The sequence below is a fragment of the Ranitomeya variabilis genome, chromosome 5, assembly GCF_051348905.1.
Source record: "Ranitomeya variabilis isolate aRanVar5 chromosome 5, aRanVar5.hap1, whole genome shotgun sequence".
In the NCBI taxonomy this organism is placed as follows: domain Eukaryota; kingdom Metazoa; phylum Chordata; class Amphibia; order Anura; family Dendrobatidae; genus Ranitomeya; species Ranitomeya variabilis.
Genome location: NC_135236.1, coordinates 507706696 through 507722559, shown reverse-complemented (window position 1 = coordinate 507722559; position 15864 = coordinate 507706696). Strand labels below are relative to the sequence as shown.

The 15864-nt window shown below is 39.3% G+C and overlaps 1 protein-coding gene across 1 annotated transcript in view; it reads right to left on the bottom strand.

The window, feature by feature from the left end:
- Positions 1–1740: 1740 nt before the first annotated feature.
- The window catches only part of LOC143773777 (uncharacterized), a 37417-nt gene continuing 23293 nt past the window's right edge, over positions 1741–15864 (bottom strand). The window contains exons 5-11 of the mRNA XM_077261130.1: positions 11651–11707; positions 11488–11538; positions 11264–11329; positions 7756–7806; positions 7607–7639; positions 4338–4450; positions 1741–1845 (exon numbers count right to left, since the gene is read on the bottom strand). Coding sequence (XP_077117245.1) covers positions 4355–4450; positions 7607–7639; positions 7756–7806; positions 11264–11329; positions 11488–11538; positions 11651–11707 — 354 coding nt within the window. The 3' untranslated portion in view covers positions 1741–1845; positions 4338–4354. The remainder of the gene's footprint in view (positions 1846–4337; positions 4451–7606; positions 7640–7755; positions 7807–11263; positions 11330–11487; positions 11539–11650; positions 11708–15864) is intronic.

Below are 15864 nucleotides of genomic sequence, written 5' to 3'. Positions count from 1 at the left end.
ACATCAAGTATAAAGTCTTTTATTTGAAATAAAAACAAAACACACTGTAAAACATGGGCTGTCAAATGACAGCGTGGGAACAGTGGCTGTCTGACAGGTGGTAATAATTTTACCGCCAATCAGAAGCAATGGCAAACACTGGATGTTCGGGGCCGTATTCAAGTGAATGGGGTCCAGGTACTGTTATGGCACTCGAACCTGAACTTTTTTTTTAAACTGTTCAATCAAACCTGCCAGACAGAAACTTCCAGGGGTCCACCAATCTTTACTGTTGTGCCATTCTAAAATTTGTACTGTGGGTCAAATGATCAGTCAACTACAGCCAGCAGCCAGAACACCACAAGAAAATGGCAGATAGTCACAAACTAAACAGATTCTAAGAATACCTCATGCATGGCCCATGTCTCACAGCTGCTGTGCCATTAATACATTTCTACTGTGGGTCAACTGATGCCACTGATCCTGGTGTCTGCCCCTAATTTGAGTTCTAGCTTTTTGGCCCCCCTGAAGGTGTTGTTTATGCGTCTGGTTTTGCATCACATTGGATGGCAGTCTTGGTACTCCTGGCTATCACATAGAGGGCTGTGCGGTCTTCCAAAGAAATGCCTCCCCACACCAATATTGACCCAGTGTCAAACAAGTCATGCTGGAGGATGTTGCAGGCAGCAGAACTTTCTCCATGGCGTCACCAGACTTGGTCACATCTGTCACATGTACTCAGTGTGAACCTGCTCTTATTCGTGAGAAATATAGGATGCCATTGTCGAATTTGCCAATCTTAGTGTTCTCTGGCAGTTTGCGCAGACACATGAATGTTAGTGATCTGTCTGAGGTCATTTTGCAGGGCTCTGACACTGCTCATCCTAATCCTCCTTGCATAAAGGAGGAGGTAGCTGTCCTGCTGCTGGGTTGTTGCCCACCTGCAGCCCTCTCCATGTCTGCTGGTGTACTGACCTATCTACTGTTCTCTGTTTCATGCTCTGGACACTGTGCTGACAGACACAGCTACCCTTCTTGCCACAGCTCGCATTGTTGTGCCATTCTGATTGAGCTGCACAACCTGAGCAACTTCTGTGGGTGACACAGCTTCATGTTACTCTACAGTTCTTCTATAGGGGAGAGCAAAGACAAAGTGCAAAATGACCAAAATGACAGCCAAAAAGTATTACCCCCAATCCAAATCTTGCACATGGTGCCATCAGTGTCTAGTTATATCACTGCCGAAGGATATTAGCAATGAAAACTAGCTAAATGATGAAATGCAATGTGTTATGATAATATGAGAAACTGCTTTCTGAACCTGTTCCATAATTAAATCTGCATTTATGATTTCTAAGTGTAAGAGATTCCATAAGCATTACATAGGTGCGAGAAGAAGAATCATTACAGCTATCTCTTCTGAATCCCCCCTCCACATACAAAGGAATGCTCAATCTCCTTTGGTAGAGAGATATCTTGGGGGAGAAAAAACGTTTTGGTCATTAGAAATCTAACGGGTTGGATCCTTCTAACCATTGAAATCATCTGTTGACAGGAAAGTTCAGAGGCTCCCATACAAATTAGACTGTTGAGCGTTCAACCAACTTTAGTCTATTAGTGTGAGGGCCTTATCTACTGTTTTTGGTGGGCTTGCAGAAGGTTGCTTATTTTACTAAAAACATAAACTTTTACTTTTTTTGCAAAATTAAATGTAAATCATGTAGAAATGCATACCTCAATAAAAAGAAGGAGACAGACATTATGTAATGCATACTAAATTTATTAAGATCACAATCAATTATTTTGTCAAAGGTAATTTCATTTGGTTTTTTATTGAACTTTCATTTTTCAGGTGAAATCTGGAATCTAAGAAAAAATAGTTTGGGAATTATTAGGAGTGTTAATATGAATATTATAATTAATTTAACAAACAAAAATTAAATGTGTATTCTATTTATTTACTAAATGTACATTTACAGAAATGTTAATGACATTACTATTACACTTAAATTAAATAAGCACTCCCATCAACATTTGTATCTTCTTAATATATAGTAATCATTATATTATACAGCACTGTTGTAATGCCAGTGTGTTTGTGCCTTGTTTCCCCAGCATTACTCTGCATGTCTGTACTCTTACCCTTTGCTCCTTTCCCCTAATCGGCTGGGATTCTGATGTCTGTTACCTGTATGGATGCTGCTCAGTTCTGTGCTCTGCCGCATAGCCGTACATGTGTTGTAGAGTCTTTGCTCCGCTGCATGACTTTCTGCATGTGTGGTCCCTGGCTGCTGCTGTAGAAGTAATCCGCAGGTTGCAAGGTCCTCTGCAGCTGGTGCATGACTTTCCACATGTGTCCAGGCTTGCAGCCACTGCCAGGTGCCCTAGGCCTCAGTTCCCATTCTGGCTATGCTGTACTGGTTTCTGTCTGTGCTTAGGGTGCGCACGGCCACACCTTCCTCACTTTTATTAGGGGCAGTGTGTGCGCTTGAATTGCTGTCCCCAGCCGATTGCTGAAGGGCAGCTCCTATTTAAAGTTCCACTTCCCTGTTGGGCATGGCCAGAGCTTCTCAGGTTTCTGAGCCTAGACGTGTGTGTATGGTCCTCCATGTTGCTTCTGGTCTGCCTGTCTTCAGCTCCTGTTCTACCTGCTATCAGTACTAGGAATGCTGATGTCTTTGTCCCTGGACCCGTCCTGTCTATGTGTTGATACCAAAGTCCTTGCCATAAATGTGGGTTCCTGCTGTGTGATATTCTCAAAGTCCTTCTGTGTCTTGAACTATGTACCCAGTGACTTTTTGGTCCAAACCTGTGGTGCTTGCACCATCCCACTTGAGTTCATTTCTAGGTCGTGTCAGATGTCCGGATCCTGGTGACTGCTGCCTGATGCCTGGAGCCTAACGACTGCTATCTGGTGCTTGGGGTCTGATGGCCGCTGCTCGATGTCCTGTAGGTGTCCCCGATGTCCTGCCTGTTCCCTAGGGTCCATCCTGTGATGCCATCTGTTTGAGGAAGGTGTCTGATATTCTCCTGCTGTGCCTGTGCTATGCCTGAGGACTGACAGAGAGGTTCTCCTGATATGCCCGTGCCAGATGTCCCTGGACTACATCAACCCATAATGACCTGTTGCCATCATCTGACATCTGCTGACCTGCGATGTTCACCCTTGCTAGATGTGCAGAATCGGGAGCCTGAGATTGTAATGTCTTGTTTTCTGTATGGTGACATTTGTAGAAAACTTCATGTTGCTTTATACCTGAACTTGTGCGGTGTCATCTAGTCCTGGAAGTCACCATCTTGCCCACATGCTCAGCTCCACAGACTCTGGTGGCTGCCCTTCCCTAGTGCAGGTAGGCCCGGGTTCCCCCCTGTGGTCCAGTGGGTCCACATTCTATTACCACGTTGGATGCATGCCACACGTCCTCGTGGCCTGGAGGTGTCGGAGTGTAAGCTAAGTAAGCTAAGCCACGTCCGTTTCGTGACAACTGTGTACTTAAATTGCTTATTTTACCTTTTTACCAAGTTAATTCTTCTGTTTTCCATTGGATTTATGATATAATGAGATTAAAAGCTGACTAGCTCAATCATTCTAAGCTCTATGTAGAAACAGGAGGTTAGTTTCCCTGTATGAGTCATGAGACACTGCAAAAGTCCCTGGCGAAGGGGAGGAGGGAGCAGCTGGGTAAAGAGTTGAAGAGGGAAATGATAAATGTAGGGAAAATAAACTTCCTGGTTTTACATAGTGCCATAAAATATGGTGATTACAATGTATTAAGAGGATAAAAAGTTTGATGAGAGTGCTTCTTTAATATTAACTCAGAAATTGTGGGGAGAAGTCATTGGATGGTAACTACCATAAGGGCATGTATTTTAGCTAGTAATAATGTAAATTATAAACTAATAGAATAAACAGTTTACACATCTAATAAATGACTTAGGATAAAAGCCAAATTTCAATTTGCAGACACGGTGTTCCAGCTATTGGCCCTCGTCAGTAATTTAGGACCAAACTTACTTTTATTTATTTTGTTGCCAAATTCAAAAACCTAGAACAGTTTCTCGTCTTGATATACTAGTATGATGGTATTGTTAATGCATGAAAGATTATAGCTTATATTGATACCATTTTATATTACATAAAATATGTTAATTACATTTTATAATTTTTTAAAGAAGAAAATGAAAAAAACTGTAGTTATTTTTGTTTTTCTATACAATTGACTGCGCAAAAACTTTAGAAACATGGCGTATACTATTATTTTAAGGAGTTCATTATCCAATACATTAACCTGAAAAAAATGCACAAGTACTGTTCTCATATTTTATCTGTACAATATAATTCAAGATAAAGTACTCACATGAAGATTTGTTTCCTTTATCCAAGTAGTGGTACTTTTTTCAAGACACCACCTCCCAAGGCACCACCTCCCAAGACACCACTTGCCACATTAAGATTAAGATCCAATCCAGCCTTAACAACATAAAATATTAAATAATAATGTAAAATGAGGCAGATAAGAGTTGAATAATAAATTATACTAATAGTCTATTTGTTAAGATTCCAGTCTCCATGATTCTCGTATCATTTTATAAAATATTAATTCCAGATTGAAATAACCTTAACCTCTTAGTTTAGGCCTTTGTAACCAAATCCGAAATATGATATGTCTTCTAAATAGCTTTGGAAAGTTTTCATTTATCTCAGGAATTCTGAGAATGTTTTTTCATGACACACTGTAATTTATGTTAATTGTAACTTTAGATCAATATATTTTCCATTTATGTATTAACATTTTTAAAATCATCATTTTTTTTACATTTTTTAACTCTTGAACTAGATAGCCATACAGCACCAAATAGTTAATAGATAACATTAACCAAATGTCTCCTTTAGACCAGAATAATTCTTTAATGTTGCCTTATTTTTTTTATGATAAAAGTCTTAAAAGTTAAGCAGCAAATTTAAGGGAAACATTCACAAATAAAGTGTAAAAAAGCAAACTAAATATTGGAAAATCCAAAAATGTGATAATATTTTAAAATTGTATCCCTCAAAGTATTCAAAACTGCTGTCAGGAAGATCACTTCAGTTGTTTCACAGGAATTAACATAAAAATATTAACGCTAAAATATTGTTTTAGCTCCAAATTTTTCATTTTTACGACAGATAATAGAAAAAAATGAACCCCAATTGTTACAAATATTCTTTTAAATGTGGCTTTAACCCATACTGTTTCAGCGCTATTTGACATTTGATTTGCAGGTTTGGGTGGAATAATTTGATTTCCAAAAATGAGCATGGAATAGATGGTGCAAAGTGAAAATGAAAATATGTCATATTTATGGCCAATATGTTGTGCCCAGCTCGTGGTTCTAGATTCATTCCTCTCCAACAACAAATTGTTAAGCGGGTTCTCCTCACTTAAATAATGGCATACATGTGGATGTTAACTATAGTTCAAGCAGGGCTGAGAAGGGTAGGAGACTTTTTTGGGGTTGCTGTTGTGAATTCCGTTTCCGGGCTCCCTCCTGTGGTCATGAGTGGTACTGTGTGAGTTCTGTTCTTGGGCTCCCTCTGGTGGCCTTTAGCGATACGGCTGGTCTGTAGCTGGGTTCCAGCTTCCTGGTTTTCTGCTATTCTGGCTGCCTATTTAACTCCACCTGGACCTTTACTTGTTGCCTGCTGTCGTTGTATTCAGTACTGGTTTGGTCTCTCTTGGACTTCCCTTGTGACCTGTCTCCTTCTGGAGAAGCTAAGTCTTGCTAGTTCATGTTTGCTCATTGTTTCCTTGAAAATGTTTCTCACTATATGATGAGTTCAGTCCAGCTTGCTTATATGTGATTTTCTCGCTTGCTGGAAGCTCTGGGGTGCAGAGTTGCACCCCTCACATCGTGAGTCGGTGTGGGGGTTCTTGTATTCTGTGCGTGGATAATTTTTGATAGCATTTTATACTGACCGCATAGATTCCTTGCTATCTTCTGACTATTTAGTGTTAGCGGGCCTCATTTGCTTAAACCTGTTTTCATTTCTACGTTTGTGTTTTCCCCTTCACTCACCGTTATTATTTGTGGGGGGCTGTCTAAACTTTGGGGTTTTCTCTGAGGCAAGTGAGGCTTTGCTTTCTCTCTTGGGGTAGCTAGTTTCTCAAGATGTGAAAAGGCGTCTAGGTTTTTAGGAACGCTCCACGGCTGCCTATAGTGTGTGTTGATAGGATCAGGGTTGCGGTCAGTAAAGTTCCCACATCCCCAGAGCTAGTCCAATATTCTGGTATACTTAACAGGTCAGTTCTGTGATCCTAACCACCAGGATCATAACAGGTTGCTATGTCACTTATACAGAGCCATTGCTCTACCAGTAACCCCATTTTTTCTATTTACAACTGATGGCCCTGATTGTGGACTATTTGATGGTTTGCTGGAACCATTTTCATTACATAACATTTTTTGATACCTTGAAAAGCTAGGTTCATATTTATTTTGTGCTCCAAGCTGCGCATTTTACCATGGTTTTCAGTCTAATTTCCCACAAAATAGGATTTAGACACTTTAGTATCTGTTTCCGCAGCATCTCATTTATGAAGACAAGAGCAAAAGTGTGGTCGATAACACTTTTGTGCCAACCCAAAAACAAAGTAATAGAGGCCAGACAGAGTTCTAATTAATAGTTAATGGTTCTGTCGATTGCTTTGTCGGAGTCACATTTTCTGTGGATTTAGATGGAAAATCAGACTTTAGTGCTTAGCATCCGACACGTGAAAATGTGAAACTAAACTTATTCTGTCTCCTAAAAATCACAATAAGTTTAATACAGTATCACTTTAGCTGGTAGTCCCTAAATCCACTGCTTGGGCTTGATTTATCATAGCAACAATAAGCATATCAGTGGGGCAAAAGAGTGAGACTCCTCCTTCTGTTAACCATCTAGATGCTTCTATTGTTAATGAAAGCAGCATCTAGTGGGTTAAAGGATCACGATTGGTGTTGTAATTAATTGTGGTCTTTGTGGCAGTGTGTCATTTGTAAAATTCAGCTGACAATCACTGCATCCTCAGATATCAGGTCCACTGTTGTATTATTTCTCTTTACAATACAAAAGTGGTGCTGAAGAATAGTGACTCCTAATGACCACTGTAAAAAGACGTATTGGCTGTCAATAAGAGGTTAAATTGTTTTGCCAGTTGTAGAACTGTTTTGCCATTTCTAGAATTTAATCTATATAAATGTATGGTATCTTCCTTGAGAGTATTAATTTCAAATATATATACCTTTCTATTGTCTCTTTTTGCCTTTTTTCAGCAACTATCATTTTGAAATGACCGAGTCGCAAACGTTGGCTTCAGTCAAAATAAGTCAAAATACTGAAGCTTCAGTGATGGCTCTGATTAATTACCCTTAGTGTAGTCAGCAGAGTATATGGCGGTTATGTGCTTGACCAAACACCTGCTATATTATGTGTCCTTACTGGGCTGGAATAGGGTAGAGCCCTAATTAGCAGACATTTTGTTAAGCGAGACATAACATGCAGTGTAAATAGCTTGAAAAAATTACAGGTCTGTAGACCAGAATCATGAATACTTATTTTGTAGTTTTCACTTTTTGTTAAGACTTAAATCAATGTCTTACTTACCAGAGCTTTGCTCAAGGTTTTAAGTGTTTCTCCCTAGAAATATATATATATACACACAATTAAAACGGACAATAATTAACCAGATTGCAAATAAAATGGTCATTTATGTTTACACTTTACAGATTTTCATGTTATTGATAAGAACTTACCAAAACCTCACATAAAACATTCAGCACAATATCGCTTAATCCTAGTTGCTCCTGGAAGCCAATGCAAACATTTTTTAGTTTTATAGCATGTGATTGAGACATTTATGTTACATACTATAGTGATGATAATAATATATTGTTTTTAGTATTATTAGCTTTATACAATAATAATATTTATATAGATAATAAAGGAACAGTGTGCTGTACTTTGTAAATCAGCGTCTTTATGAAGATTAATATAATATTAAATAGAATACAGTATAATACATCGTATAGGATTGAAGCCATTGGTCAAGAAATGAGCATTAGGGAATGCAGCCGCGGAGTTCTAACCCCCACTATTACTGTGGGTAAGACGTTTTCAGTGATATTTTCTATCACTATACTTGTGTGGTAACTGGATTGGATTTAAGGTAAGATAGGAGGATTAATTTGGAATTTTCCAGCTGTATGTGAAGCGCCATTAGGGTGGAGACAGACTGCCATATTTCTCATGCGAGAATCGCATTGTAAACCTCATACTGGCTGTCGGCTCTCCTGACCTGAGCTTGACAGCTGCATAGTAATCCATCATACTGCCATGCTTGGGTCAGGAGAGGTACCGGCCAGTCCGTACAGGGCGATGCGATTCTCGCACGAGAAATACGGCAGTGTGTCTCCACCCTTAACTTCATATCCTGATCTACTCTCTATTTCCTCTATTTTGATATAGGCTTATGGTGGAATAGTGATTTTTTTTTGTTGTGGTCTGTGAAATTCCTTTTTGAAAAGTATCCGATTAAGAGATCATGTTTTAATATTAATATTTAAGTGGATTATTTTATATTAAATTTACTAATTACTCATAGTTTGCAGAGTATCTATACTATGTAGCTACCACTATAACAAATATGGAAGGTTGGCAGCAAGTGGAAATATGTGACCCAAGGTGTAACGTGTATGGTAAGATGTTTGTTAGTTACATCACATAAGATTTGTCTGACTGTTCTATTCTATTTCACCATTTTATACATTTCTAACGACTACCAGTGTTTAAGCCCCGATGCTACCTCTATGTGAAAGGCTGCCGTAATATTGTACACATAGAAATCTATGGGGCTCCATCTTACCTCTGCGATCCTTTGCATATTAAGTAACAACAAAAGGTGACATGATTGGATGATGAATTAAACAGTGCAGATATTTTCCTCTAGAACATTTTTTTTGTATGGGAGGATATGGACTCGTGCACCAACCCTGCCACATCCCTTTATACAGCACCACACAATCGCAGTGTATTGCCGTGTAGGCTTTGTCAGGTGGTATGCGTGCACACATACTTTTCCTTAAAAGTATTTATTTAATGTTTTCATTTTTACTCATACAGGAAAAATGACGTACATCCATTTGTAATCAGTGTGAAATCTCAATTGTCACACTCTAAATCAGAGACAAAATATATCCATATGTATGAGCCCTATGTCCATAACATTATGTATACAGAGCATCATATGAATATTGAGTACAGGCCATCATGAGAATTCTGTTCCCACAGCTCAGTGATGTGCATTGTGACCTATGTAGGGATCGATGGTGATTTAATCCTATCATGCCACATTCAATTCAAGTTTTTTGCTCTTTTTTTTTCCTCTCTGTATTCTAAGACTTAGGGTATGTGTCCACTTTCAGGAAACGCTGTGTGTTTGACGCTGTGTAGAGCCGCAGCGTCAAACACGCAGCGTCCAGATGTTACAGCATAGTGGAGGGGATTTTATGAAATCCCGTCTCCACTATGCGTGGTAACACGCATCCGGCGGCCCTGCGATTCTGGACATGCTGCGCGTCTTTTAAGATCGCAGCATGTCCGTTTACCTTGCGGCGATGCTGCGCCGCCGCAAGGTAAATCACAGGGCCCTATGTGTGGGGTGCGATGATGCCGGATGTGTGCAATGAACACATCCGGCATCATCGCGTCTCCAGAAGGGGGCGGAGCTTAGGGCAGAGCGGGTTTGCCGCTCCGTCCAAACCACCGGCCATCCTGAACGTGGACACATACCCTTAGAGTACCACAATTTAATTTACCATGTAAAGCACTAAAAAAATGAGAAAATATTCTTTGTTTGGTGGAATGGAGAGAAAGCATAAATATTCTGTTGTTGCTCAGATATCACACATTACGGCTATGTGGCCGTTGTGTTTTTTCAGAATTTTTTTATTGGCAGGAAAAATCTGATCTCTTGGCAGAAAAGCAGCTGCTTTCATAAAGTAGGTTTTGCTGCATTTTGCAGTTTTTGGTATATTTTTTCTGTGCTTTTTGTTGAGAATTATTTATGTCACTAGACTGTGGCCCGATTCTAACTCATCGGGTATTCTAGAATATGCATGTCCCCGTAGTCTATGGACAATGATGATTCCAGAATTCGCGGCAGACTGTGCCCGTCGCTGATTGGTCGAGGCAACCTTTATGACATCATCGTCGCCATGGCAACCATTATGACATCTACGTCGATACTGTGCCCGTCGCTGATTGGTCGAGGCAAATTCGCGGCAGACTGTGCCCGTCGCTGATTGGTCGAGGCAACCTTTATGACATCATCGTCGCCATGCTGTGCCCTGGCGGCCTCGACCAATCAGAGATGCGGGATTTCCAGGACAGACAGACAGAAAGACAGACAGAAAAACCCTTAGATAATTATATATATAGATTTGTCTTCCTCACATATTTAGTAAGGTTCACCAAAAAATCAGCAAAAGTGCATGCCTGCATTTTTTTTCGCAACATTTTTCTACTTTTTCTTTGCTTTCTATGGATGAAAAAATGTTGCAAAATATGTCCAAAAATCAGCAAAACACGTGTGAACACAGCCTACATGTTATATTCAAAATTCATATAGCATTTTATGTTTTAAACAAAATTATATAAAAAATCTTCATTGAAGTATGATTTGTGTTGCCCTATTTTGAGTCCCATAACTTTTTCAGATAATGGAGCTTTTTTTTTTAGGGGGGTCCACTAATTTTTATTGGGATTATTTTGATATACTTTTGACTGCTTTTCATTCCATTTTTTGTGAGGCAAGGTGACCAAAAATAGGAGCACAACATTGACAGACACGTAGCCAATATGCCTCCATCTTCCTTGTCTCTTGACAAACAACAAGCATCAAGTGGTCTCATCTCAGATGAATAACAGAGGAAGCTCTGTCTGAGTCATTAGATACCAACGGTAACAGCCGTCATCAGCCGTGAATTTATCTCTCTCCATACACGAGCCACTGACAAGCGGCATACACAGATGCTTAATGTCAGGAAGGGCATAAGCACTGTATGTATTATGTTGGTAGCATATAGGTAAAATACTACCTTCAATAGTATGAAATCATACTATATAGATCACTATGATGAAAGAATCTACATTTAGTTGGTAAGTATAGTTGGTAAGTTGTTGGTAAGTAGTAGTAGTTGGTAAGTACCATATGCTTGCTTCCATATATAAATATTAATAAGTAAATCCTAAATAAAAGCTTACCAATAATTTCAAAATTTCACATCCAAGCTGTTCTGCTACTTGTCCGACTTGATCACCAACTTTTTCCTAAAAAACAGAAACAAAAAAAAAGCAATTAAACTAATATTGTGAAAGCGGTTGAGAGAGAAAGATTTAGTTCTACTTTCTACTGCTACGACTGAAATAAAAATAATAATCATAAAATACAATATTAACAATTATGATATTGCTTGTAACTGAAATACCAGGAATTGTGGAAGGCTCAGGATTTCATCAACGGTACAACCGGCATCAATCTGGAAAAGTATAATAAGAGTTGATACATCAATTTATGTCATGAAACTTATTGTGAAAAATAATATGTTAATATTATAAAATATCTGTTTAAAATAATTTATTAAACATCACCAGAGCTTGGTGCAGTTCACATAAGAATCTCTTGTATAGTTCTTCATTATGAGTTTTCTGCAAAAAAAGTGAAAATGTATATATTTTTAAAAACTTAATCATGATCATCGTCAGATAAAGATTATATAAATGAATATAAGAATATAGATTTTACTAAAACATATCAAAACATATTATGAAAAGTGTGGCTGTAATGGGGGTGTAATGGTGTGCCAATTCATGGTTGCACAGGAGAGAATCTCTGTTGATACACTACCTTTTCCGATTATATCTAAATCTTATTTCAATTGTAGGTCAAAAAATCTTGTGTATGTGATCCTTTGTGATTGCCCTAAGCTGTACGTGGGCCAAACAACCCAGGAGCTTAGGAGGAGAAGCCAACAGCACATTTCTAATATTACGACAGCAAGACAGGATTGGGAAAAAGGAAAGACAATAACTTCAGTGGCGGCACATTTTTTGGACATGCACAGAAGGAGCACCAGAGGCCTGAGAATTATGGAACTAGAGGGTATCAATGTGACTATTAGGGGGGGAAATATACTATTGAGATGTGAATCCAAATGGATATATAAGCTACGGAGTCTCACACCAGTTGGACTGAATGAAGAACTTTTATTTACTGGTTACTATAATCAACTCTAACGGTTTAATCCAGCTTTTTGGAAAATCTGCTTGAGGAGAGGACCTACCCCTTATTCTTATTGGTACCCAATATCAGGAGACAATGTTCCTTTCTTTTTCTTCCCATATATATGGGATAAAATTAAACAAAAAGGCATTCTATGATGGGTACGAATTATGTTTTTTTGGGTCACATAGACAGGTATATATGGCGGTGCCCTTCAATCCTAATAGCTGATGTTTTGATAGCCCCTTTTTTTTATTGGTACCTAATATAGAGGGTTTCATATCCTAGACCTCTAGTAGGGTGTTTTGGTTCTTAAAAATGGTTACATCTGTATACAGACAGAAGATTTTGGTCTGGAGGGTCTATAAATAAAGAAATAATAACATAAATAAGTACCACCAATGGTGGGGCCAGAAGCCAGTTGGGTCTAAACCATCATTGGTGGACCTACGGTTTATCTGTGACCCTTCGTATACTCTACCTCTACATGGCTAAATGGATTATTAATTAGCTATTATGTTCTGTGACTTCAGGGGCCATTGCTCGTTAGGTATGTAGGTGCGATCGTTGTAGTTTATCCATGTGGTCATTCATATGGATTCGAATTTGCATGTGTCTCATCGCGCGATATGAGTGCTATAGTATAGTGTGTGTCCATTAGGTCAGATGTTTTGTCATCCCTTTGTGTTGTGCAACCTCCTTCTCTACGTGTTATAAAGTTTTTTTAGACTAAGAAAGATACTAAAAGGTACCTGCACTTTCAAGCATGACGCAACAAATTCAGCATCTGGAAGATTGCTCGACTTCTAAGTACATATAATCGACTATCTTGCTCCCCCAGCAGCGATTTGTAGTCTTTTTTGATACTCAACTTGTCGCGCTCACGCTATAGAGTAGATACTGATTAATGTCTATGGTGATCTCTGTTCATGTGCTTTTTGCAACTGTCTGGCTGACTGTATAATGTCGCAATGTCTACTTCTGAGGCTATCCATATTGTTGCGCCTGAACATGTTATTATTCATGTGCTTTTTGTAATTGTTTGGCTGCTTGTGTAACGATTCATGGTTTATCTCTGGGGATGTCCGCTCTGTTGTGCCTTTACATGACATTAAGAGGCACTCGTGCACTTTAGTATGCTATGATAAGTCCAGCACTTTGAGGAGTGCGGAGATCCCTGCATCTACTGCTTGACAACTGCGTGCTCTCATTATCTGTAGGTATCCCAGCCTGTGCTTGTATACAAGTCGCTGCGCTTGCGCAATAAAGTTGATGCCGACGCTTTACCATGGAGACCTCTGCGCATGTGCACTAGGCAAATGCCTGGCCGCTTATGTAGTGATATGCAGCCTACTCAACTCTCGAAGTCGCTCAGGCTACTGCGCCTGTGTAATAGAGTTGATGTCATTCTATCTCCATGGAGATCCTTGATCATGCGCACAAACTGCTTCTGGGACTCAATGGAGAAAATGTATCAGTGTTGTTTGTTCCGGCGGTACTCATGCCGCAGCTGCATTTAATCATCCAATTTGTAAGTATATATATATTCCACTGTTCCGCTAGTTAACCACACTACTCTGCCCCTGATGAAGTCACTGAGGTGACGACACGCGTTGGGTGGGTTACATGGGAGCCATTCCTGATCGTCCCTTTTCTCCAGCGATATGCATGGTGTGAGCATGTTCATTAGGTGCCTATTCTAAAATCTCTCTGGAGAGTTACTTTGTACATTTAGCAATTGTGACTACTTTAGCTATGATGCTTCTATTGTTATGGCATTAATTGTTTTTTTGCGCGTTTAGGATACCTATTTTTTCCTCATAGGCTGTCACAGAGATTGCACTTTGCACTTTCTGTATCTATATTGGGTATCAATCTATTATAGGATATTTTATGTGTTATTGTATGTTATACTGCTGATGAGGTAATATGATAATGGACCGGACCTATGCTTTCTACTTTCTCATCCTATTTTGCTTTTGGGTATATTTTATGTTTTGTGGGTTTAAAATGTTTTTAAATTGTGATTTGTGTGGTAAAAAAAAAGTTTGGATAAATAAAATTTGTTAATCTTTTCTTGTTGATCCCTGCATATATGCATGTCTTTTTCGCCTTTTTATATTATGAAAAGTGACTTTTATTAGCATAACTATTGTTATTATTATAATTATTAAACATACAATAATATATGCTTAATATATAATATTATATGTCATGTGCCCTGTTGTGAATTCTGTTTGTGGGCTCCCCCGGTGGTGTTTTATGGTAGTGCCACTTATTTGCCTTCTTCTATCCTTGATCACCTGTTGACACCCATTAGGGGAGTTTCCTATTTAAGGCTGCTTGGCTGCTGGTCTGATGCCGGCCAACAATGTATCAGTAGCATTCTGTTGCATTCTCCTGCCTCAAGATCCTGTTCAGCTAAGTTGAATTTTGTTTCTAGTTTATTCTATTTTTGTCCAGCTATTTGCAATGTGACTCTCTGTAGCTGGAAGCTCTCGTGGACTGGAATTGCCACTCCAGTGGCATGAGTTGTCACTGGAGTTTTAAAGTAATTTCAGGATGGTGTTTTTGAGTAGTGTTTTGAAGTTGACCGTGAAGTGACTCTTTCCTGTACTTCTGCTATCTAGTAAGCGGACCTCACTGTGCTAAATCTGCTGTTCATCCTACGTATGTCTTTTCCTCTTGACTCACCGTCAATATCTGTGGGGGGCTGCTATCTCCTTTTGGGGTTCATCTCTGGAGGTAAGGCAGGCCTGTATATTCCTCTGATAGGGGTAGTTAGATCTCCGGCTGGCGCGTGGTGTCTAGGGCATCGTAGGAAACACTCCCCGGCTACTTCCAGTGTCGTGTCAGGTTCAGGTCACGGTCACTTTAGTTCCCATCACCCGAGAGCTAGTCCGTTGTTATTTTGATTTCCCTGCCATTGGGAAAATCATAACAGTTTGACCGGCCCCCATGTGTTAAAACTATGCACTAAAGCAGGAAAGGATATGAAAAGGTTTTTTTTCCTTCTGTGTTTGGAAAGTGCACCTTAGTGCTTATTTGTACTCCTTGCTTAAACTGCAGTCTTCAGCCTTTTTTTTTTCCTCTCCTCTTAATCTCTGAATGGCTTTGGTTACACCTGTTTGAATCATGGATCCACAGAGTTTGGTTGCAGGTCTGAATAACCTGGCTACAAAGGTCCAGAACTTACAAGATTTTGTTATACGTGCTCCAATGTCTGAACCTAAGATCCCTATGCCTGAATTTTTTACCGGAGACAGATCCCGTTTTTTGAATTTCAGAGAGAATTGTAAATTGTTTTTGTCTCTGAAATCTCACTCTGCTGGTGATCCTGCGCAACAGGTTAAAATTGTTATTTCTCTATTGCGGGGTGACCCACAAAGTTGGGCATTTGCATTGTCGCCAGGGGATCCTGCGTTATTAAATGTAGATGCGTTTTTTCTGGCTTTGGGGTTGCTTTATGAAGAACCTAATTTAGAGATTTTGGCTGAGAAAGCCTTGATAGCTCTTTCTCAAGGGCAAGATGAAGCTGAGATATACTGCCAAAAATTTTGTAAATGGTCGGTGCTTACTAAAT